Raw genomic sequence first — 26442 nt, 5'->3', positions numbered from 1 at the left:
TCTGTATGAGCAATGATTGAGCAAAAAAAAAAAAAGGGGGGGGGGGGGGGTCAAACTGGGTCACATAAGCTTAGAAATACATATATATGATCATGTGTTTTTATGGTTGTTTTCCAGTTGTTTGTGTGACCAATACCAACAGCAAAAACAATAAGAAAAATAATAAATAATAATAAGCTGAAGAAAAACTATTCAAATCTGGAGCTGCAGATCGAGGTTGCTCGCAAACTCACAGCCCCCCAGGCGAGAATCGAACCCGGACCCTGGAGACGACAGTGCTAACCACTACGCCGCCGTGCCACCACACACACGTACAGATACAGAGTCAGTCAAAAAAAATTTATACACACTTTATCTATATCTATATGTTATATTTTGATGTATATGATATTATAAATATTATATTCATATAATATATATCATACTATATTTTCTTTCTTGAAATATATTTTTCTTTTCCATGATTTATATTATTTATGCATATATTTATTTATAATTTAAAATTTGTTGTCAACCTATGTTGTACAATGCTTATGACATTTTTATCATTTAAAGCTTTTTATAAAAAATAAAAAGTAAATGTTGTTACAAAAAAATATTATATATAAACACCTATATAATATTATAATACTATAATAATTATTTATTTGTCTTTTCGCAAATACACATTTGTTTTGTACACTAACCACTTGAAAAGAAATCTTATTATTTAAATAAACACAATATTATTTTTGGCATCACGTGGCATCATGGTTAGTATCATCTAAGCGCCTTGCACCCCCAGGGCAGAGGGTTCAACTCCCACCTCTGGGTCTGTCTGTGTCTGTGTCTGTGTGTGTGTGTGTGTGTGTGTGTGTGTGCATGGAGTTTGCATTTCTCCCTGTGCTTGGTGGGTTTCCTCTGGGTACTCTGGTTTCCTCCCACAGTCCAAAGACATGCATATTACACTAATTGGCCATAGTGTACAATAAATTACAGAACAATAGCTTCCACAGTCCCTATATATATATATAATATTTATTTATTTATCCTAAATCTACACAAACAGCTACATCAGATTGCAGAGACACAATGTAAAAACCAGACAAAAAATGATCTCATTATTTAAAAGCACACAGTAATATTTTTGCCTACAATGTGGACGTGAGCATCAGAACGCAGACCATGAAGTGATGGAAGATGGTGGTTGATGAATCACGTTTTTAATTCCATCATGTGGACAGCTAAGTGTGTGTGTGTGTGTGTGTGTGTGGAACTTACCTGGGGAACAGACGGGACCAGGATGCACTATGGGAAAGAGACAAGTGAAGCAAACCCGTTTGTTGCTCTGGGAAACGGAGTCCTGGGTCCTGGCGTTCCTTTGGACATTTTCGCAGACTGACTAGAACCCCGTGATGGGGAATACCCAGGGTGTTCACTCGGCCCCACTGTTCTCCAGCTGAGCGTCTGTAGGATCCGCTGGACAATCAAGTCGCAACTTGAGGGCTTAAACGATCTGCTGTTAGCGTCTTGACACCAGATACCACAGTGTTGTGTAGTCCGCGCCTCGACAGGTCTCAAAACCACAAGTGGGAGCTACACCTCATCACTCATCTGCATGTGTGTTCGTGTGTAGGTGTGTGTGTGTGTCCTGATATATGTGTCTGGTATATTTTCGTGTACCTACTTTCCTACACAGTCTACATCATCAAACCGTGTGGTGTGTGTGTGTGTGTGTGTGAGATATAATTTATGGTCAACTTCTCATAGGTCACTGTGGTAGTGGGGGTGGGTGGACCTGGTCAGAGTCCCGCACAATTAACAAATTTTCTGGTTAAAGTCGACTAATTTCAACTAACCAGTTGATTATCAGGGTGAGTAGACGTGTCGCGGCGGGAAATCACCACATTAGGTGGGTTCAGTGAGTAATCACATGCAGACCGTGAAATAAACAGGTATTTATACAGTAAACTGCAGCGAGAGCTTGTGATGTTGACAAAAACGCGATAATAGCAACATGACATTTATGTCATTTTGAAAGTAATTTGCGTGCCTCATAAGCCATGCACACACACACACACACACACACACAACTACAGAACATTTATCGACACATTTATATCCCTTGAGATTTTTTTTAGAAGCTTAGAAAAATAAAAGTTAATATATTTAATGTCTTTTCTATCTGTGCATGAACACACACACACACACACGTTTGTTTCACCCTATAGCCCTTTATCACAGCACATGCACCTGTTGCAGTTTTTTTTTTAAATCTTTTTCTTTTCCACCTGCAGGCTACTAGTCGTGCTTTTCCTGTGATACCAGGAGGTTCATTCTTTCACAGCAAGCAAATCAAATTCACTTGAAGTGGGTATTTTTCTTTCTTTTTTTTTTTTTTATTTGTTCGCATGAACCATGCAGCATGTGTGGAAAGTTCTCGAACTGCTTTCATGTCAGACGTGCATCACCGAGATGATGCAGCAGCTTCAGTCTTTTTTTTTTTATGCACAGACAGGAAGACCGGTGATGTTCACTTTTATTAACGGGACAAACAAATTCCCCGCAGGCTGGAACTTCTTACACGAGTGTTTTAAGCATGGTAGTGATGTGCAAAGTTCAGGTCAATCCTGCGTCATAAAAGCTTCATGATAAAGTGTGAAATAAAAACTTTGCTAAGTGTCACAAAGCTGCAGTTCCTCGTGACATTTATACCGCGGCGATAACGAACCACTTCTGTAAGTCTGTAGTCATCTATGGCAAATTGAAGAAATGTTTTATTAATTTATTTATTTTAAAGAAAAGGGTTATTTAAAAATATATTTTTTAAATATAGTTTTAATACTTTGTGGGTTGCAAAATCAAGCCTTAAATGACTTTACAGCAACTACAGTCGAACACCTTCAGGTAGCACAAATTCATAATAACGATGTTTTCTTTTCACCCAGAGCTTAAATCAGTGCATAGCGATGGTTTAATAACCTTTTAACATAGCCTAGTTCTTGTTAAGTTCTCTTCTCTTCTCCTTTCAGTCTTGCAGGTGATGATCATGTTACTAGAGCCTTATACCACAAAAAAAATCTAATAAAATCAAATAAAATCCCCACCCATAACCTTTCGCTTCAAACAAAGGTAGCAGTCTGCAGTGCAAGGTGTCAACCAAGGAATTTTGGTGGTTGTGTCATGGTCTGACATTTGTGTTAGCTGAATCATATTTACACAAAGTGACTGCCAAGTGTCTCTTTGTTGTTTTCCGCAATAAACTTGACGGTTTCTGTCAAACAAACACAGGTCGACTTACTGCTACGGTTAAAATCCATCTTTAAATGATCTGTGTGACAGTTACTTGGGCCTACTGTAATTCCTAAATAAGGTTGGATTTGGTAAATCTTCACGACAAACGTAAAGAAACGATGAACAAATGTTGCTGCATGTTAGACTCCCTTCTAACCCTTTCCCCAATTCTGTCTGTGTTCTAATCATGACAGCATCAGCATGGGGTCGCGAGCAGATTCTCCGTCTCTGACACAGGAGGGGAACTGAGACACGGCGGCGGTGGCGACGCGCACACAAACTCACTCCAGTCGACTGTGCACGAGCGTTGAGGCGAAGTCCTTCATAACTTTCCAAAATCATCTGATTTGCTCACCTGGTAAAAAGTATTTACACTCAAATGTGCATGTGATAAAGTGTTATTGTCCTCACCCCACCCCACCCCACCCCACCCCACAGGTCATGAACTTTCTCCTCACATCAGCAGTCTTCTGTTTCCTCTCAGATTCACATCCTCACCAACTCCCACTTTAGTTAATCTCTAATATGCAGATTATGTGTTTTATTCTCTGCAGATTCTGTTGCGCAGGCCTCTCCCACACATCGCTGAACAAAGGAGGGGGAAAAAAAACAAAACAAAACAAAACAATCTTTTATATGGTCTGTGATTCAAGAGGTCGATTGAAGTGCACTTCCCCACGAAGGACAAGTGCTGTCTTTACTGCTGGAATTTTCGACCTCAACATACAGTGACTAAACACATTACAAATGTCATGACTTTAACTTTTCTGTTCCATCCGGTTGTGTTGTTTGAGTTACTATTTCATTTTTAAGTATGTAGAAGAAAAATTTTATTTTTATAAAGTTATATAAAAAAAAGCCTTATTGTAGGATTACTTCACTTAAACTATTTATTGGCCAGCACCAGCAGCTTCGGGTAAACATTCAGTACGTTTCAGGTCTTCTGTGTAGATTCAGCCAGTGAGTGTTTCTGTACTGATAAGATTTATTTATTTATTATTTTTTAAAGTTTTTTGCTTATTTGTAATGAATTTCGTTTGGAAATCGGCATCTTGGCAAAAATAGCATCATCCCAATATAAGACACATTCATTAAACTTAGAGCAGGTGGAGAAAGTAGCACAAAATAATAATCATTAATAATAATAATAATAATAATAATAAGCTTAATTCAAGTTGAATTACAGTATTTATTAAATATTGCTAAATTAATTTACAATCTTGACATATGTTAAATTAGAATTATATTTCATATAACTTTTATTAACAGTGCTATTAAATTCTATTAAGGGGGAAATTATCTCTATACAAAAGCAAAGACTTGACAAACACATTTTAAAGAAAACTAGAAATAAACAAAAAATGAAGATCAACAGAGAGATATGGCAAGTGTGTAAGACATGGTAGTGCAAGGATTGTTCTGAGCACTTGCTTTCTCCAGTAGAGATTATTACGCTGTGCCACGTTTAAAAAAAAAGAAACGACTTGCTTGTTTAATGAGGAAGGCGTTTCTCTCGTTCCTTCGACGAGCCCTTTGGAGTCTCCCGACGCAGAACTCGCCACAGGTGAGTGATGCGTTCATACTGTTTAAAAATGCTCTAGATTCTAAAGTTACTTAGAATTAAAAACACAAACAAAACTTATTGGTCTAAAGAGATTAAATGCTAATCTTCTCATTTTAATGCTTAAAAAAACCTAATTATTTTTATACTTAATTATTTTCTGACCAGACAAAAAAAAAAAAAAGTTACAAACATAATACATCTTTCTATAGAAAAGTGTATGCCATGGCATAATCAGTACATTTTACACATCATATATTCAATTTATTCATATAAATAAATTAATAAATAGAATTGCAACTTGATGGCTATTAGAATTCTTGCTAAGTTGACGCTAGGAATCTACAGCGTTCCAGTATTAATCATGAGGCTGAGAGGGGAAAGGGGGTGAGGGGTGGGTAAGAAAAGCGTTTAAACATGTGAGATGATCATCATCTCTTTAAGACACGTTGTACAGCTTGACAGGTTTGCATATTAAAGTAGTAATATTGCACAAAATACAAAAATAAGACATAAAATACTGCTTGCTATACTGGTTAGGAAATACAAAAAAAGAAAAGAAAAAAGAAGAAGAAAAAAAACACGCCTCTTTAATACTTCTCTCCAAGCAGCAGCTATAACTAGTCATACTGTCCAGTGTAGCCCCGGGTTCAAGTGTCCCCCGCCATGATTACTGCCGCCGGTGAACTTCTGCCACCCGACCCGAGCGAGGGACGACGGGCCGCAAACACATCTGTCTGTTTCGTTTCGTTTAACCTTGTTAATTTTTACTCAGATTGGTTTGCGTGTTTGCAGGAAGTCTGGAAGGAATTTCGCTCTATGACTAAGGGCACATGTGTAGCGTGGCAGTTCAGGGCCTGTGCTGAAGCTCACCTACACACACACACACACACACACACAATACAAAATACACACAATACAAAATACACAGACACTCAGGCAGGCTGCTGAGGGTTTACATTCATGTGCTGGGGATGTCCGAGGAGTCCGATCCTCTGCTTCTGCTTACGCTGTTCAGTCATCTGTTAGGACACACACACACACAACATACAGAGGGATTTAATCTTTAGCTACCCCCTTAACCCTACACACACACACACACACACACACACACACACACACACACCCCTTGTATACACTTCCTGCATGAACGCATCTGTTAAATCTGTTTCTGTTCCCTCGCTATGAGACGAGAGACTGCATGTGTGTGTGTGTTTGCATGTGCGTGTGTGTATTATTGTAATAGTGATTGTGCCACAACCGTGATCACGCACTCCCTCCATCTCATGCAATAAGTTGACACTCATAAACACATGAGCATGAAAACACACACACACACACACACACACACACACACACACACACACACACACAAATAAATCTAATGGAGAAATGAATCCTTTTGTCATTTGTAAAATCCCCTGATCTGACTCAACGTTATGAAAAACAGGCAAAACGCTAACAGACTCGGGCAGCCACCGTCATACTAACCGTACGAAAGTGCACATTTCGAAAGTACGCATTACAATTGCTCCAACATGTTAAAAAGGATAAAATAAATAAAAAGAAAAACATTTGAGTGTTGTTGTGTCACCATGTAGCTGCGCATGTCATCAGCCCAGAACAGCTGAAAAGTCTAATCAGGAATTTCATCTTTCCTAAATACCAGAGGCACTAAATAATACCATGTCGCCAGCACATGGCCCATAAACTCTGAAACGGCTCTCCTGCCATCCAGCGCGGGGACTCCGGATCAGGACCGTGGCTGAGGGTAAAAATAAAACTTCTTTAATTATTTCTTGTCGTTAATTTGATTAGACAACTTTATCGCTTTACAATCGTCGCCAAGCTCTCGTCAATACACTGGCGGACTTCTTTATGATCTCCCTGTGTTAGAGCCGTCTCCATGGTTACTCAGACACCTGACCACACCCCTGACAACACAGCTATACCTGGGAGCCTTTGAGGCGAGATCAAAAGGGTTCAATCTAGGGTTTACTCATAAATGAGAAAAAAATATATAAACGACAAATGTGCAGTGGTCTGGGATATATATATTTATATTTGGCCCAACTTTAACCGATCTTTAATGCTTTCTATTAATATTAGTTTTAAAGACAAAGACAATAATAAAAGTTTATATGCTTTTTCATTTAATTTTATTAATAGTATTATAGAGTGTATTATACACTATAGATTTACAGATCTCAGGTCTCTGAGTGAGACTAATGAGTGTTGTGTTTTAAAATACTAAATATATTCAGCAAAAAGAAAGAACAATCGTTTCCAGGGACAGCCACATAAAGTACTGGAAAAGTGAAGGGTGTCTTTTTTTGTTTTTTTTAGTATTGTTACTTGACCTTCTTTTGTTTCTCACTGTCTGGGTGTCAAAAGAAGTTCTAGTTCCTCCTATGCACTTCTCATTTGTCAGTCCCCTATTAAGCAGCTACACGCAGACGCGTTTACATAAAAAAATCTGTCTTACATTCTACTGTATTTACAAGAAACTCTTTGACTTACGGCGCACTGCAGTTGATCAAAAAGCTCACTCGACACTCACCATCAATAGCTTTTTTGACAGCATTTTATCATCTTTGCCTGCAGTGTTATTTATGTGTGGAAACAAACAGTTCTGGTTCAGAGAACTTTGTCTGGAACACACACGAGTTGATTCAGAGTGAAACAACACTTGGCCTCGTGACGCAGGTGAAAGATCATTTTAGTACCACATGGGCTTGCTGCGCCGATCACAGATGTGGGGGAGGGGGGGAGCGCGCGCGAGCGGGCGCGCGATAGAGAGAGAAAATAAGAGAGAAAGACAGAGAGAGAGAGAGAGAGAGAGAGAGAGAAAGACTCATTGCCCTTTACTCTGGGTTTTTGACTCTCAAGGGATTTTCTTTTTTCAAACTTATCCTAAACATACAACAATCCTAAAGATGGAAAATGTTTAACACTTTCTATTCGGACTGAACAGGTAAATGTCTGGTTTCATTGTGAACAGAAACTCACTGTAAATTAGCACTTTTGTTCTGAGGTTTCACACATGAGGCCCTGCTGCCAATATCAAAAGATTTATTCAATAATCGCATTCATAGAGGATTCACAGGTTCCTGTTCATTCCAGGTTCATTTCCTTTTTAACGTCTCTATAAGAAAATTTATCAGAAACCGTCTAGTCTTAAGCAAGGGCTTTTTTTTTTGCCCCGTCCATGTCTATTTCGTACCTGCTCTTTCAGTTCAGTCAGCTGGCCGGACAGGTTGGAGACCAGCTTCATTGTTGATTCCAGTTTCTCCTGCAGGTTCCTGATCTCGTTCTGCTCGCCCTCGGCATCGCTGCTCACCAGCGACATCGCTCGCATCCGAGGAAACCAGTCCAGATTGTGCTCCTGTTAGAACAGTCATAAGGGTTAAATCTGTTGTGAACCGTCCTGGAGTAAATTCCCTTAAACCTCAAACTGTACTGAGTGACTCTGTCGAGGGACAATTCAATCGCTGATTGATTTCAGTTACAACCGACACAAATGTAACAAACACTTTGTAGTTTTATTTGAATGATTTCTAAACGAAACAATTAAAAACTAATCCTAAATAAAGACAATTAATTTGGCTATTCGTTTAGAGCTCTCTGTAATTTCCAACATTGCATGTGTGCAAAAAGAAAATCAGTGTTACAGAAACTCTTGTGTTTGGTTTATTTAACTTCGCTAAACAAGATCTGATAATTACAATCGTTATTAACAAAGTGCTGATTAGCCTGACAGTTAACACAAACAGCATTCGTATGAAAAACAGCACATAAATTCCAGTCCTTATGAACTTATGAACTAATCTTCCTGGCTGCAGATGCCGCTGATATTAAATTGTAAGTGTGAAATTGAGTTACAGCGTTAGGAGATGACCTATCAAGAGTCACATGGGCTTAAAAAAAAAAAAACCCCGCTTCCCCTAACACAGCCTACACTGTCTATGTCCTACACGTCCCTACCGGAGGCTGTGAGGAGTCTTACTCTGTCTCACAGAGGAATTTCACAGATTACCCACCCTAATTTTATCAACTTCAACATCCAGGAAGCGCAGTGTTATGTTGCTTTCTTCATGCCTGAACGCAGTGCTGCGTGCTTTCGCCTTGTGCATGAGACAGCCCAAGTGTAGTTGTGGAAAATCACCATCCCCTAAGACAAGCGGCCAAAACACCAGACAATGCCACTTATTTATAGGATTCATGCATGATTTGGCAAGCAGACTTCCTGTTGATCTCGTATCAGGGTTTGGCTCTGCATAGAAAGACACTCTCTCTCTCCCTCTCTTTCTCTTTCCCTCCCTCTCTCTCTCTCTCTCTCTTCCCCAATAACCTTCTAATTCCAACAATATGACCATACAATTGTATTTAAGCTGGTTTGAAATATAAACTATCACTGATTCCATATAAACCTTACAAACACTCAACTCACTCTTGAATCCTGCGCCTGTGATGAAGAGGGCGAACAGACTAATAAACAAACATAAAACCAAAACATAATGCTTAATAAGTAGTCCCTCTCTAAAACACACATAGCTTCATAGACAAAGCCTTTAATATCCTCTGAATAATGTACAAATGTTTCTAAAAATATTTATATGTTATCAGGGCACGTAAATTAAAAAAAAAAAAAAAAAAAAAAAAAGACAGACGGTTACAGATATTGAGCCTCGGGGTGAAGGTATTACAGCAGAGGAACATGTTAGGAAGAGAAGGTCTAACAAAAGAGAGAGAGAGAGAGATAGAATGAAGTGCATAGAGACTTGTGGAAGGTCACTACACTGTATTATTTTGCCCTCTTCTTCTCACACACACACACACACACACACACACACAGCAGAATTAGCACCAGAGTATTTGAACTCTAACTACTACTTTTATTTGTTCCATTATCTGTTTCTGAAGCGAAGCGACAAACGCACTGATGCTGTTCAACGAATATTCCTCTTGAGACGACTTGCTGGTCCAAAGCTATTTTCATGATAAAACATTAAGTTCTACATGTTGCACATGTCAGTATTGTATAAGAATGAAACTGGAAAGTGTTCCACCTTAAAAAAATTACCTAAAAGAAAATAAATCAAGTCCCATGAGAGGCATGTGGGATGTGACCTCATTAAATAAAGAAGGGGGAATTATTGTGCTAGTTGTTGTTTTAAGGAATTACAGAAGCAGTCCGTTACAAATTCATGCCATTTCCGTAATGTTTAAGAATTTTTCAAAATTCACATTTTTTAAATTTATTTTGGTGAGAGAGCGCTATGGTGAAATCTGGTTTAAATGGGGCCACATCGCATCATTAAAATTTAAACACATTATATAGAGTACCATTCAAAATTTTGGACAAAAGTCAGCATTTTTTTCTCTACATTCCAGAACAAAACTGATTTCCACCCCAAAAACTATAAAATAACACATATGGCATTAAGCAAATAAATAACAACAACAGCCAATTGTTATTTTAAGCTTCTTCTGGATCTGTTCTTACAAGAACAGTATTGTAAGTGTATTTGCAAAACCCATCAAGCTCCATGATGAAACCCAGGAATCCCAGGAAATCGAGACCAAAACTGACCTCTGCTGCAGAGGAGAAGTTCATTTAGAGTCACCAGCCTCAGAAATCACCAATTAACCTCAAACAGCACCTCATATTAGAGCCGTTATGAGGCTTTACAGAGCAGAAGTACAAAATACATCTCAATATCAACTGTTCAAAGGAGATCATTGTATAATTTGGATGACAGCAAGATGCCTTTGTCTTACAGTGTAGAAATACATGAAAAAAAAAAATCAGGAAAGACTGTGGAATCAGAAGGGGTGTGTCCAGACTTTTGACTGGAACTATCTATAAACCTAAAAGAGTTTTCATACAAAGAGAGTTGAAACTATTTTACTATATATACATACAGTGTGTATATACTTTATGTGGATTGTGTGATGCTGGAATTAAAGAGTTTAAGGTTATTCAGTACAGATGCTGTCAGGACATTGCGGGTTCGAATCGTGGCGATGTAGAATTACTAGAACTAGATTTTACCCTTTCCACTCTAAGGTGCTTAAACCGACACGCTTCAGAAAAAGTTAATGCACTACTAGAAATATACATACAGGAGAAGGAAAGAAGAGCTAAAGACGCATTACATCATATAAGGACAAAGATGAAGGATGTGTAAAAGTGCGTTAACAGTCTTTAAGTGGTGTGTGGCTGCCAGACGAAGTCCCCTTCTCTAAACGTCAACACACACAGGGAAATCACGCTGCCAGTGATGCATAGACGTTCACACTAATTCTGAGACTAGAGGAGGAGTGTGTGTATGTATGTGTATGTGTACACACAGGAAGCGAACACAAACACACTCACACTCATGTAGGGGTTTGTGTTTTATGTGTCTGGATCTGTCCAGCTGTCATCTCAACCACAGCAAGACGCATAATCACTCTTTTTATTCCACACGTCTTCACACAGAAGCCTTCACAATTTAGATCAACAAACATTTTGTTTATTAAGAAACAAGACACGTTTCGACATCATATATCTAAAAACGTAAGGGAAATTCTTAAGAACAAATCATCACAGATGTTGAGATTTTTATTTTTTTTCCCTCTCTCTTGTCTGCTTTAAAATAAAAATAAAAAAAGTCTGTTTAAGATATCACCCCAAGTAAAAGTACGGTGTTGGACATCATGAACTAAAACTTTTGACAGACTGGTCAGTTAGGGCCGAGAACAGTACAATCATGCAATATGTGAACTAAATCACTGTGTTAGAGTTTAACAGAAGTTAAATACTCGATAATTAAACATGAAAGGGAAATGAAAAATGTTTCCGACTTTCAGATGTGAGGTTTTTGGAAGAGCTGCCGGTTCTGTAACTCCAGGTTAGCAAGAGTTATCTAGCAGAGCTCTCTGTACTGATATTTGAATCATTATTATAGAAACATTAATTCTTCTGGCTTGCTTTCAAATTTAAAGTTACACCAAAACTTCCTGAAGCTACAAGCAACATTTCTTTAGACGTCAAGATAAAACTTTTTTTTTTTATCACACGGATTCTTTTGACTGTCACGTACTCACTGGGGTATTTATGTAGAGCTGCGTGTCTGATACTCATCTCTTTTGCTTCATTATTTTTAAGTAAGGCTGAACGATATGACGACGTATTATCACAATACACTTCTCATGATGTATCGTGATGATAAATATCAACGTGATGTTTTCCTGAATGGAAAGCAGTCAATCTGAGCAGACAAAATGTCTGATTCTCTCCATTTTCTTCTCTTACATATATACATTAACCGGCCACTTTATTAGGTACTCCTGTTTAAATGCTCATTAAGGTAAATATCTAATCAGTCAATCAATCACATGGCTGACACTTAACAACGCACTGAAGCTTGTGGACACGGTCAAGACGATCTGCTGAGGCTCAAACCTGAGCATGAGAATGGCAAGGGAAGGTAATTTCAGTGACTTCACTAACAACGTGCCGCGGATGTTGGTGCCAGACGGACTGATATGAGTATTTCTGAAACTGCTGATCGACTGGGATTTTCACGCACAACCATTTCTAGAGATGTTTTCCAGAGAATGGTCTGAGAAAGAGAAAACATCCAGCGCTCTGGGTGAAAATGCCTCATGGATGCCAGAGATCAGAAGGAGAGACCGGTTCGAGCCTTGTATCAACAGTTCAGGCTGGTGGTGGTGGTGGTGGTGGTGGTGTCATAATTGTTGGGGGAATTTTTTCCTTGGCACACTTCGGGCATAGTAAACAGTTAAGCATGGTTTGAATGCCACACGCCGCCTACCTTAATACGCCCATGCCTTAATGACGACAGGAAAACGTGCCCATCAAAAAGCTAAAAATCATCTCAAACTGGTTTCCTGAATGTGACGACGAGTTCGCTAGAAAATTAATACACACCTTATCTCCAGAGAATTAAAAAATCGAGAAGTTCAATTCGATTCGATTCGATTAGAAGCTGGTTTTAAACAATCCTCGATTGCCCGTTGATATTCACAGACGTAATTTTTTTTTCTGTCGAACCTGCTTAAAAAACCCCAAAAAACTTTCATCTGAACCGGCAACAGTAAAAAAAAAATCCTATTCTGTTATTAATGCTTTAATTTGTTTGTGCAGAATGTTCCCTCCATGACTGCTGCTGCTGCTGTTCCTATGTGTAAAAAACCCTCTCAGAGAGACACTGTAGATAAAATTCAGGGAGAGAAGGTACAGTAATACACTTCATGACTCACACTTGCGATCCTCACTTCCTCTACTTTCAGTTCTTCAGAAAACAGAACTCTGGCTATTTCTATGAAGAAAAAAAAAGTCCCGCCAAACGTGAATATAGAGATTACTCAAGTCCACATCCGTTTTCAGTGGGCTACTAACTTGGAAATGTGGAGGCGGATGAAATTGTCATAAGTTCTTTTTTTTTTTTCAAACAAATACAGCGTTGAGAGAGACGTACTGTAATTCCATCAGTAAGGTGAAAATAGGTGTACGAGGCTGTGTGTGCTGATCTAAGGGACTTTGTTTACAATCAACAGCATGTGCATGTGTGTGTGCATACATGCTTGCGAGACAACGACAGTGAGAGAGAGAGAGAGAGAGAGAGAGAGAACTCCGCCACAACAAATTAGACTGCATCTGCTGCTTCAATGGAAACGAAGGAAGTGTGAATTTCATTACTAATACCACACGTACACACACGCACACACACACACACACACAGGACGTGCTGCGGTCTGAACTGCAACGACGTCAGACCCAAAATCAGCCCCTTTGAACCTGCCTACACACACACACATACACATCTATACGGCAATATTAGTGTGTCATGAGAGTCATACAAGAGCGCAGGGAGGAAATCGGATCACAGATTGTCAGGTTCGCGTTTACTGTACGAGGACGCTTCAATTATTCATCACCTGTCCTGTGAAGGGATGAAACACCACCGCGCACTCATCCAAAAACGTGTTATCTGGTGCGACGCGGCGCTCGCTCTGGCACGGCACGGTCTGCAGACGTCAGTCATAACAACGACGACACGATTTACCAGAAGCTCTCCTCCAGTGACGTCGCAAAAACAATTTCGGTGGTCATGTGGCCAAACGATAAGTCAGCCCGCTGTTTTATCGCTTCGTTTATCTCTTCCTTACACTCAGAAGCGAAAGCTGAACACCAGTTCTATACTCACCACAGGAACGTGTGTATCTGTGTGTGTGTGTGTGTTTCAGAGCATGCAGATGCAGTCTGACTTTTAATCTGACTGTAATCAAGAAAGAAAAGGCTGTGCATGTCAGTATGTCATACACTACACGGTTTCCCAGTCGGTGAATTTACCTGATTTATTCTGTACAACTCAAATACACACACGGTGTACAAGAAACGTTTCCTGGAGAAACATCTGGTTTAGTGAACCAGTCTGTGTCGTTACAGTGAGGGGCTGTTAAAAGTGTTGCTCATCACACTACACATGAAACATTTATAAATGGAGAATAAGTAACGAGGAACTGAGCTATAAATGAATCTGCATGCATACGTGCAGAGAGTGAGAGTCTGTGTGTGTAAAAGAGAGAGAGAGAGAGAGAGAGAGAGAGAGATGTGAAGCAAACGGCAGATAATCTTCAGGTCAGGTGCTTCCTCATAAGACCGCTCAGGAACTGGGCCAGTGCCCGGCGGATCAGAAACTGTGTCACCAACCAAAACAGTGCGGTGAGTGCGTCAAGAGGGAAACCGCTGGTAACGTAGGGGCTTTCCTGCACACTTTTCCTTCGACAAAACTCCATACTGCACCCTAGAACGTTAGCTCTGCTGATGCCTCAAAAACGACTCAAATTGAGTACAGAAGTCCCCTTGGGCATTATCCCCCCCTGTGTGTGTGTGTGTGTGTGTGTGTGTGTGTGCGTGGACTGACGATCCAGGAGCTGTTGTGTCGCAGAGCGGAATTCTTTGAATGTTACATGGAAGTTGTTATAAAGGGAGAAGGCATATTTCAGGGAAGCTGAGGTAATCCTGGTCAAAGGAAGTCATTATTTCTTGGAGCAGAACACACACACACACACACACACCCACCCACCCACCCACCCACCCACCCACACAGAAAGACATTCCCACACAGCTTAACTGCAATCACAGGGCCAATTCCTGCTCGGCTGGCTTTCCACTGAAATTAAATTTGTGTGTTGAATCATTACATGGCTTCTCCTGTGGATTAACACATTCCGAGCCACTGCCAAGACCGCTCCGAGTCTTAATGTAGAGAGACACATCGGGATTTAAGGAGGGACAAAAATTTTTAAAAAGGGTTTAGGCTCATTACATAACGGGGTGGGTTGACATGGGGTCAGGGAAAGGATTTGCTGCTCGGAATGTAGTGGAAAATACCCAGTTAAAGTAGAGCACTCTCTCTAAGGAGCAGCCGCACTGACTTAACGCAGGTTTTTTTTTAAATTCCAGTGATTCAGAGCTGTAGTGTCGATCGGGCCGTGCTGGACCACCAGTAAACCCCCCGAGGCTCCAAAGTCTTATCACATCAACTGCAATGTTTTATGTCTAGCCATGAATTTGTTTCATTAAAAAAAAAAAATTATAAAAAAAAAAAAGAGAGAGAGACAGAGGGAGAGGGAGAGAGAGCAACATTTGAAAACAATTCTTAATCATTAATACCGATATTAACAGCTGATGCTTTAACTTATTAAAACAACACACAGGAAACAAAACTGATCAGATTTACGGTCAGAAAAAAAAAGAAAAAGAAGAAGAAAAAAAAAAACAACTACGCCTATGCAAAGCTGCAGGGTTTCTGGAAGTCTCTAAATGAATGTGTCTGAGTGGGCTTTGATTCTGTTTTTACTGGCAAAGGCTTTGTTGTCATTTCAAGTGCGTCACGTTACGTGCACGCATTCCAACGAAGCATAGAACTGATCTGAAGCTGCTGATGCTCAGTTTATGCACATCTCCATGCGAGTTTGTAAAAGTTTCCAGACCGTTGGTTCAGTGATTCATTTTTTTTTACGGTACGCTAAAAGCACGAACCGTCTCCTGCGACACGCTGTAACACACACACACACACACTTACTGAAAGAATGACAACAAACATCCGAATGAAAGTAACGTGACATGGATGACCTGTTAGTGCTTTTATGACGTCTTTCGCATCGGCAGCAAACGTGTGGCGATCTATAGAACTCGAAAAAACCAAATGAATGTTTGGATGAGAAGATTCCGTCGTCCAGGGTTTCCTCTTACCCTGATCATCTCTGCGACGTAGCTCTCGGGTCCGGTGTACTCGGTCGAGTCCTTGACTTTGATGAGCACGATGAAGAACAGGTAATGCCACATGTTGTGCTCCACCTTGATGTGCTCCTCGAAAGTCACCGTCTTGTTATCGAACTTGTCTCTCTCCAAACCTGTCAGGTCACACACACACACCTTGGATGGATACCTTAGTGAGGGATGCAGATTAGAATGATGGCATGCAGTTCTAACGGTTAGAAGTACTGGATTTAAATCAATAACACCTCAGGGCAATTTATTTCACAAAAAGTAAAAAAACAAACAAGACACCCCCTTTCCACAGATGAGGATGGTTTCATTATTCCACGTTCAGTTCCTCACTCCTGAGACAGGAAGTACATAGTCAACATACAAGTGTGTCTTATGTCGCGTGTGAGTGTGTTTATCAAAAGTAAAAAGGGGTGATGGATCTTGTGACCGTAACCAAAAAGAATTCTTCGGCTTATTCTTCATGAATAACCAGTGAATGAGGGAAGTTACATCAACATCAGCACACTGTATTTGTAATTATACTGGAAACGATTCGGTATTCAGTATTATTTAGCAGCCAAAGACTTAATAACACAAGCACGATCCCAGTGAGCCGAAGAGTCAGTAACAGAAGTGATGATTCATGCTTTTGGGTAAGTCATTAAACCCCTTTCGCCCCTCACTACTTCATGATGAGGGCTGTGAGAATCTGTGCATGTGTGTATGTGTGTGTGTGTGTGTGTGTGAAAAAGAAAGAGAGTGGAAAGAGAGAGAGAGAGAGAGAGAGAGAGAGAGAGAGGGAGGGAGGGAGTGATTATAAGAGACTCCTCCACAGAAGTAGCCGTGACTAAACCTTCTGGGAAGGAAGGAGCGTCTTGGTGTTTATACTGGTTGAATGAAAACAGCTCGTTGTGTGCATGACAGTCGGGTGAGATGCTTAATATGGACTTCCTGAAGAGACACGGCATCACGGGCGCGCGCACACGTAAAAATTACAAGTAATTTCTGAAGAAGCTTACGCACACATATTCAAGGCCATCCGGCTACCCGTTGGGTCATAACGCAAGTCATGATGTTGTATTTCTTTTCATTAGTTATTAATAATAATAATAACAATAATAAAAAAATTATAATAATATATACATGCACTCACCACAGATGAAGCAGGTGGTCTTGAGGACCTCCTCTTTCTTCTGCTTCTCACTTCTTAGATCAGCGAAGGTGTCGATAATGACACCGAAGATCAGGTTCAGGACAATGATGATGACCATGAAGAAGAAGAGCAGGTCATAGATCACCCTGGCTGCAAACAAGGGCTCCTGGGAAGATGGGAGCAGAAGAGCAAGGGAGGGTTGGAGGGAGAGGAACATACAGTAGTTCACAAAACACAGGCAAAAAGAATTCACGTTGTTACCTAAATACAATATTCATCAAAATACTTTTAATCAACACTAAACAATAGATGTCAATTCTGTGCCTGTTCTGAATTCAAACAAAGAGCTTTACACACACACACACACACACACACACACACACACACACACACACACATTACAAAACTAATTCTAAACAAGTAAAATTATTTTTTTTTTTGTTAAATACATTAATACTGCCTGGCCAAAAAAGTCCCCATTTCAAAAGCGTCGAATGATTGAGCTACATCAAGAAAAAAATAAAAAAAGGCAAAAAAAAAAAAAAAAAATGAAGAGATTTGAAATGACTAGAAATCTGGAAGAATCTTGCTGAACCGACAACTCTGTGGAAGAAATGTGGTCGGAAAACAAAATCATGAATGAGACCACTTAAAACACTTGGTGACGTTGCATAGTGAAAAATCTACAGTAAAAATCAGCTCTCATTAATAGTGAAAGTAAGAGCATTTCCACACACACACACACACACACGATGTGATGAGAACTCACAGGATTGGGACTAAACAGCTGTGTCTCCATAAGAAAACCACTTCCTAACGAGACTCATTAGAAGAAAAAGGCTTCAGTTTGTTAGAGAGCATAAAGATTAGACTTTGGAGCGATGGGAAAAGGTCATGTGACCTGATAAGTCCTGATTTATCGACCCATCATGCATAGTGTCCACTGTACGAGCCTCTGGAGACAGTGTTATGATCTGGGGTTGATCAGTTGCTCAGGTCTAGACTCAGCTACGTTATGTGGAAATAAAATGAAGTCAGCTGACGACCTGAATGTACTGAATCACCAGGTCATCACATCTATGGAGTTTTTCTTTCTCTCCATTGTATGGCATGGACATAGAGAAATTCTAGCACTCAGAGTGTGAAAGAGTGGTTCTGGGAGCACAAGAAGTCATTTTTACGAATGGCCTGGACACCACATTGTGTGTGTGTGTGCGTGTGTGTTGAAAGCTCAAACTGACTAGAGAAAATCTTAAGAGTTTTGGCCAGGTATGTAGTTTCACAATAAGACAATAAAAGGTTATTACAGCTAATTCAGTACATTTTTTTCATGTCAGGTTTGATTACGAGCAAATAGCTCTGCTAATATTAAGCATTTATTCCTAGAAAGAAACAAAATTATCTGATGGTAAAATTAGGGCTAATGACTAATCTTACATCAGGCTTTACGATTATCGAGTGCCATTTACAGCATTTAGCACACACTCTTACACAGAAGTCTGCGTAAATTAATTACTCACACAAACCTGTACAAACAAGTTAGGATCTAAAAGCCCATTCCGTGATAATTTAATGCTGGTTTAAGTGTCCTGTCGTCTCACACTATACCGGGCCGACATCTCGATAGGACAAAAAAATGGCTCGTTAGCTAAACGACAGCAGTCTGATCTCCCGGAAACAAAACGTTTTCGACCCATAGCGCATAAACCAATGTAAAAACTCTCATCACCATATTTGGTAAAGTGACACATATTAGACACGTGCAAATGTGATGTGGTTATGAGGTAATGAATGTGTCAGTGATGTTTGTGTCACTTTAAAGGGTGTGATTAGGCGGTAAAAGCTGTGAGTTTGCAGTCTTGTACCTCTTTAGAAGGCTTTCGTAACACGTCCCCGACTCCTCCGCCACTACGGAGGCCGTGGCTAAGAACCGTCACGATGCACATGAGCAAAGAGTCACACGTCCGCTCCTTATCCTCCACCACCATTGCTGCCACGGCTAGGGCAGAAAACACACACACACACACACACACTCATACTCATGACATGTTGAAACATGTACATACTAAGCATACCAGTGTGTGTGTGTGTGTGTGTGTGTGTGTGTGTGTGTGTATATATGTGGACTTGCTTGTGCAACACACACACACATTCCTAATTAACACATGCACATAAACACACTATCAGCTTTCTGCTCTCTAAAGGCATGCTGCAGGAACGAGGAATAAAATAAAATAAAATAAAAAAAAACAGAAAAGGTCAACAACGTGCTCACATCTTTATTTCTATTTTGAGACAGTGACACAAACCAGTAATTAAGACTCGCTTCCACGACCGGAGAGGAATCTTTGCAGTGCCTTGCATATTTTCGAGGGCAGATTTTCTTTTTTTTTTTTCAGTAGGCCTGGGAGCTTGCTCGTTGATGTTTAAGTGAAAGGTTCAAAAGGGCAAACAGAATAACTCTAATCAGACACGTGGTGCGGCGCTGGTTCAGAAACATTAGACCACATGATCACACAAAGGATCCGAGACTTACGGGACTGATTTATAAAACATGGGTCGGCTTTGATCCTGTAAACTGCCCGGTCATTAAATGTCACGCCTCAGGTCCCTCCCTCTGATATTCCGAGGCACAATTAACCTTTAACCCTCCCGCTCCTGTGTTCCAGGATGCTGTTCATGAGAGGTGTCGGGGTGTTCTGTAGTCATGGACTACAAATTTTGTAAAGAAAAGCTTTTTTTTGGGACTGAAAGGTCTCCCGCAGGTTTACTGTCTGTTTCTGTAAACCTGCATGTGGTCATCCATGCAGCATTATGTCACATGACAGCAAGTATGTGATTAATAGAAAACTGTTTTGAAGTAATTGCTGTTTACTGTGGGATTACCCTACCAAATCATCTGCACCTTGGCCTCGCTTCTGCATTTAGCGCTCAGTTGCTATGCTGAGCTAACAGCAGCTAACCGCAGGACAAACTGGGAAAGCGTGAACTTACGGGCTTACTGATGCATTTCCTGCGAGCGGGAACGCTTAAGATACCAAACACATGTTACGAAGTGGTTGTACTTACATTCCACTGTGGCCTCTGTTGAACAGTTCTCTCCACCGCCTTCTTTTTGACAAATTCCGCCCGTCAGGAACTCGCTCATCATGGTGGCGCTTTGCTCTGTTAGATTGGACGGTTTGCACAGATTACACAGCTCAAGCGTAAAAAAACAAAACAAAAAAAACAAGGAAAATCAAATGTTTATTAGGCCTTATGTGAGTCCCTGCTCTCCGTACCGAGGGTTTTATTGGGGATCCGGTCGACGTTCAGAATAAAGTCGTCCTTGAAGATGATGTAGCCGACGATGGAGAAAAGGTAGACGAGGATGAGTGCGAGCACGGCGGTGAGCACGATGGAGCGTCCGTTCCTCGTCACGCTCTTTATCACGTTGAGCAGAGTTTCCTCCCGGTAGATCAGATCAAACAGCTGGCCAAAAAAGAAAAGAGAGGAGTGGATAAAAAAATTATATACAGTATACACACATGTACCCACTAATGTGCAGCTTGTATAGATTTACTGTACACTGAAAATAACTCAACCAACACACATTATTGTCAAAATAGCTAGGAACAAAAGTGAGTACACCGCAAGTGATAACAGCTGTACATTTTTAACCATGTAAAGTCACATGACCTATTTCTTATGTTCATGTGGCCGAGGATGACTCCGGACCTGAACCCTATTGAGCACCTGTGGGGCGTCCTCAAGCGGAATTCAATACATGAATTGCCACACAAATTAATCCTGATACGTTAATGGATAAAAAAAATTTTGTGTGTCTGATACGTTAATGGATCTTTTTTTTGTGTGTGTGTGCGTGTTTGTTTTGACTTTACCAGCAGGCTGTAGAAGAAGACGTGTACGAAGACACCCATGATGCAGATGATGAGGTAAAGGAGGTGGTACAGGAACTCCACATCCAGGATCATGGCCTTATAACCCCGCGTGAACGTTCCCCGGTTTCCCACAAAACTCATCAGGAAGATTACCTTATTGCACACCTTCCACGAGAAAACACAACACAAAACAATTATGTGATCGTTGAGCAAAAGCCAGACAATAAGTTTTTTTTTTAGAATCTATACAAACCTGTGTGTTTTTAAAAAAAGTGTTCCACACAACAGCCCGAAGTTTAGTGTAAAACATGCACTTTCCATTACAGCATGATGTCTCTCAGATAACATATACACTACTTGAGTTATGTAAGCACCACTGGGAGAAAATCAGACTGAGCTCCAGTAACGTGCAAGCAAACACGTGTGCATGCACACACATACACACACGCGCGCACACATGCACACACGCACACACACACATGCACACACACACGCACGCACACAAAAAATATGTACTACAGAGCAAGACCACCAAAACAGAAAAGAAGAGAGAGAAAAAGACTTTCTAGACTAAACTGTTTATATTCCACCTCATTGCAGATGGTCATTATCTGCACGGCTTAAACCACTTTCCCTAAAGGATCAGTTACATTAAGAGGAGCGAGAGAGGAGTGTGAAAATTTAGAAAACCTGACACTGGTTCAGTAATAAAAGTTTTTAAGAGCTTAGTTGAGATGGTGACATTTTTTTTTAGGAATTAATAATAATATATATATATATATATATATATATATATATATATATATATATATATACAGTGGTGTAAAAAACTATTTGCCCCCTTCCTGATTTCTTATTCTTTTGCATGTTTGTCACACACAATGTTTCTGATCATCTAACACATTTAACTATTAATTAAAGATAACATAATTGAACACAAAATGTTTTTAAATGATGGTTTTTATTATTTAGGGAGAAAAAAAATCCAAATCTACATGGCCCTGTGTAAAAAAGTGATTGCCCCCTTGTTAAAAAATAACTTAACTGTGGTTTATCACACCTGAGTTCAATTTCTGTAGTCACCCCCAGGCCTGATTACTGCCACACCTGTTTCAATCAAGAAATCACTTAAATAGGAGCTACCTGACACAGAGAAGTAGACCAAAAGCACCTCAAAAGCTAGACATCATGCCAAGATCCAAAGAAATTCAGGAACAAATGAGAACAAAAGTAACTTGAGATCTATCAGTCTGGTAAAGGTTATAAAGCCATTTCTAAAGCTTTGGGACTCCAGCGAACCACAGTGAGAGCCATTATCCACAAATGGCAAAAACATGGAACAGTGGTGAACCTTTCCAGGAGTGGCTGGCCGACCAAAATTACCCCAAGAGCGCAGAGACAACTCATCCGAGAGGCCACAAAAGACCCCAGGACTAGGTATGCACCGAAATGAAAATTCTGGGCCGAAAACGAAACCAAAATTTTTGGATGCACTTGGCCGAAAACCGATACCGAAACCGAAAATGGCTTCATTTAAAAACATGTTTAAAATATTTTCTTTTTGTTTGTATTAAAAAAACTACAAATTAATTAAGCAATCAAACTTTTATTGATAATAAATAACAGTAATAAGGCTGTTTAACAATAACAAAACTTGCTTCCAAGTGCTTCCAAACCGCCGACATACTCCGTGTTTGATGCGTAATGACAGCGCGAACGAGACGGGAGGATGGGACAGGCGTGGCGACAATTTCGGCTTTTATTTTCGGTGCTTTCTTACGTTTCGTTTATCGTAACCGATAACGCTATTTCGGCCGAAAATTTTCGGCGGCCGAAATTTCGGTGCATCCCTACCCAGGACAACATCTAAAGAACTGCAGGCCTCACTTGCCTCAATTAAGGTCAGTGTTCACGACTCCATCATAAGAAAGAGACTGGGCAAAAACGGCCTGCATGGCAGATTTCCAAGTCGCAAACCACTTTGAAGCAAAAAGAACATTAAGGCTCGTCTCAATTTTGCTAAAAAACATCTCAATGATTGCCAAGACTTTTGGCAAAATACCTTGTGGACCGACAAGACAAAAGTTGAACTTTTTGGAAGGTGCGTGTCCCGTTACATCTGGCGTAAAAGTAACACAGCATTTCAGAAAAAGAACATCATACCAACAGTAAAATATGGTGGTGGTAGTGTGATGGTCTGGGGTTGTTTTGCTGCTTCAGGACCTGGAAGGCTTGCTGTGATAGATGGAACCATGAATTCTACTGTCTACCAAAAAATCCTGAAGGAGAATGTCCGGCTATCTTTCGTCAACTCAAGCTGAAGCGATCTTGGGTGCTGCAGCAGGACAATGACCCAAAACACACCAGCAAATTCACCTCTGAATGGCTGAAGAAAAACAAAATGAAGACTTTGGAGTGGCCCAGTCAAAGTCCTGACCTGAATCCTATTGAGGTGTTGTGGCATGACCTTAAAAAGGCAGTTCATGCTAGAAAACCCTCAAATAAAGCTGAATTACAAAAATTCTGCAAAGATGAGTGGGCCAAAATTCCTCCAGAGTGCTGTAAAAGACTCGTTGCAAGTTATCGCAAACGCTTGATTGCAGTTATTGCTGCTAATGGTGCCCCAACCACTTATTAGGTTCAGGGGGCAATTACTTTTTCACACAGGGCCATGTAGGTTTGGATTTTTTTTCTCCCGAAATAATAAAAACCATCATTTAAAAACTGCATTTTGTGTTTACTTGTGTTATCTTTGACTAATAGTTAAATGTGTTTGATGATCAGAAACATTTTGTGTGACAAACATGCAAAAGAATAAAAAAATCAGGAAGGGGCAAATAGTTTTTCACACCACTGTATATATATATATATATATATATATATATATATATATATATATATATATATATATATAATAATAATAATACCAAAACAAACTAAATACCTAATAAAGTTGTTAGCATGGTTGTCAGCTAAAAGTAAGCTATTAGTTAAGAGGGAGACACTGTAGGGAGACAGTTAGCTAGGTTAGCTTCCCTAGGTTAGGTAACACGTTCGTGAGTTGGATTTGTTCGTAAATCTGACAAAGTGAGCCTTACAAGCCTTGGACAAGAATATACAATGTAAAGCATGAATAAATAAAGCAAAAACCACACGAGACAAAGCCTCCAAATGAGGGAAATGCTCTTTTAAAAGAAACCTTGGAAGACGTTGGGGGGAGGATAATGCTACATAGTGTTTACAAACACTGCGCGATTGAATGGATGCCATTTAATCTCTGAACTGTTTTACACTGTATTGGACTGTGAATTTTCGAAATTAGGAACGAACGCACAAACATACAACATACCGGACTTTAGACATTTTATTCATTCACTTACACACTGAAAATATTGTATATAATTGTAAATATTGGTATCTGGTGCACTGCAGTGTTTTTTTTTTTTTACAATACACGTGAGCTACCTCAGTGATTTGTTCGCATTTACGAATGTTCGTAGAAATTCGTAAATAGGATGTCTGTAAGTCGGGGAATAACTGTATTTAAAAAAGATCAACTGAGAAATAGATACAAATGTATATGTAGAAAACTGTAACAGTTTACATTGTAAAGATTTTATACACAACTGTAACATCGAATCTGCTTTTAGTTTGTTATCTTCTATTGAATTAAAACATTAAAATATATAAATAAAACAGCTCTGTACTGAGAAGTCCAGGGGTTTTGCCATGCACTGACGTACTGTAGTGAATATGTATAAAGCTCACAAGCACACACACATTCTCCATCCCGGTTTACGGCACACTGTCTTAGTGTCTTAGTTGCCATTTCAGAGGGGTCAGATTCCTTTCTTTCTGGCCAGGCGGTGTATTTCTGTTACACTGACAGCAGAACAGAAAGCTCTGGAACTACGGGAGACGTGATCGTAAGGTATTCGAAGGCGTGACATGGCAAAGGACCAGAGCAAAGTGTCACTGCTGGAGTACACTCAAGTGTGTGTGTGTGTGTGTGTGTGTGTGTGTGTGCGTGTGTGTGTGTGTGTGTGTAGACTGCAGGAGAACACTGGTGGCCTTTTCACTGCCTGGCTTGTGTTTTAGCAGAAGGGTGTGAGGACGGGGAGGAAAAGACGAGTGACGCACTCCACACCTCAGCTCAACACAGGGTGCAGTCCGAGAATGCAGAGGTTACTTTTACTTACACTTACACACAACAAACACACACACACCTTTCAGTTCACAAGCAGCCTGATCAGACAGACACTTACGTTGAACGCCCCGAGCAGGAAGAGCGTAGGTTCGAGGCCCACAGAGAAGATGAGTCGCAGGATGGTGGACGCGATTAGAGCTCGGATCCCGTGAGGCTGCGGCAGCACGATCACGATGGCCAAAGACACCAACATGGCCGCCCACAACAACGCCGACAGATGAGGCTCCAAAGTTCCTGAATGACACACACACACACACACAGAACTTTAGAGTCATCATGCTCACATGTAGTGTGGAAAACCCTGCTTTTTACAATCACAAACTAGAAGTCCGTGGATGTTTACGTTACTACTGTTACTATTTGTGGGAGTAAAGTGGCTTATTTTTTTCTATTTATAATTATTGTAGTAAAACCAGAAAAACTTAAATACAGTGTTTCCCTATTTATTGCAACAAGCGGTGCAATAAATAAAGACTAAAAACTCAAAAGTCAGGAACTGAAGTGATGTCAGAACGTTCTGGAGCTACTGTAGTCAGTGTGATCGGTCACTTTACACTAAACGTAAGGAATCTTGTAAGGAAACGAGTGAATGTCATGTGTCACCCGAGCGCTTACAGATTTAGCCACGCTGGTTTTTCAGTGATGCGTGCGGCTGAAATTGGAGCGTGTGTTTGAAGAAGGGGGAAAAAACAAGACACACACACACACAATGACAAGTGAGTGTGTCAGCTGTCCAGGTCTGATTCTCTCTCTACTGCTCTAAAGGATTTAGCATTTAGAAAACACCCCCCCCCCGCCCCCCAAATAAAAAGTTTAAACTGCAAAACAAATTTTTTTTTTAATTCAAAATGCTCTTGACCCAACTTGCTTTTTCTTTCTTCTACTTTTTCTACTTTTCCTGTTCCCAGCCGTCTTAATCTGCATTTACGCAACCGTGAGTCACTCGGCTGAACTGTATTTACGGAAAATAAAACAAAAGAATCTCACGTGACTCGAGCAAAGTCTATTCCTAGGAACTCTAAGTGGCTCACAGAGTCAGACGAAAAAAAAATGTAAAAAAAGAGAGAGAGAGAAAGA

At 40.1% G+C, this 26442-nt stretch overlaps 1 protein-coding gene across 9 annotated transcripts in view; it reads right to left on the bottom strand.

The window, feature by feature from the left end:
- Window positions 1-4463: 4463 nt before the first annotated feature.
- Window positions 4464-26442, bottom strand: part of itpr1b (inositol 1,4,5-trisphosphate receptor, type 1b) — a 125215-nt gene continuing 103236 nt past the window's right edge. For all 9 annotated transcript variants that reach the window (XM_053483584.1, XM_053483587.1, XM_053483586.1 and 6 more), the window contains 9 exons: window positions 25424-25599; window positions 21159-21323; window positions 20559-20748; window positions 20347-20442; window positions 19143-19276; window positions 17278-17443; window positions 16107-16267; window positions 8058-8219; window positions 4464-5856 (listed from right to left, as the gene is read on the bottom strand). In XM_053483584.1, the coding sequence (XP_053339559.1) occupies window positions 5770-5856; window positions 8058-8219; window positions 16107-16267; window positions 17278-17443; window positions 19143-19276; window positions 20347-20442; window positions 20559-20748; window positions 21159-21323; window positions 25424-25599 (1337 nt within the window). In that variant the 3' untranslated portion in view covers window positions 4464-5769. The remainder of the gene's footprint in view (window positions 5857-8057; window positions 8220-16106; window positions 16268-17277; window positions 17444-19142; window positions 19277-20346; window positions 20443-20558; window positions 20749-21158; window positions 21324-25423; window positions 25600-26442) is intronic.

This window comes from Clarias gariepinus, chromosome 23 (genome assembly GCF_024256425.1).
Source record: "Clarias gariepinus isolate MV-2021 ecotype Netherlands chromosome 23, CGAR_prim_01v2, whole genome shotgun sequence".
Lineage (NCBI taxonomy): Eukaryota > Metazoa > Chordata > Actinopteri > Siluriformes > Clariidae > Clarias > Clarias gariepinus.
The sequence above is the reverse complement of the archived record's forward strand: the minus strand, read 5'-3'. Positions and strand labels throughout refer to the sequence as shown.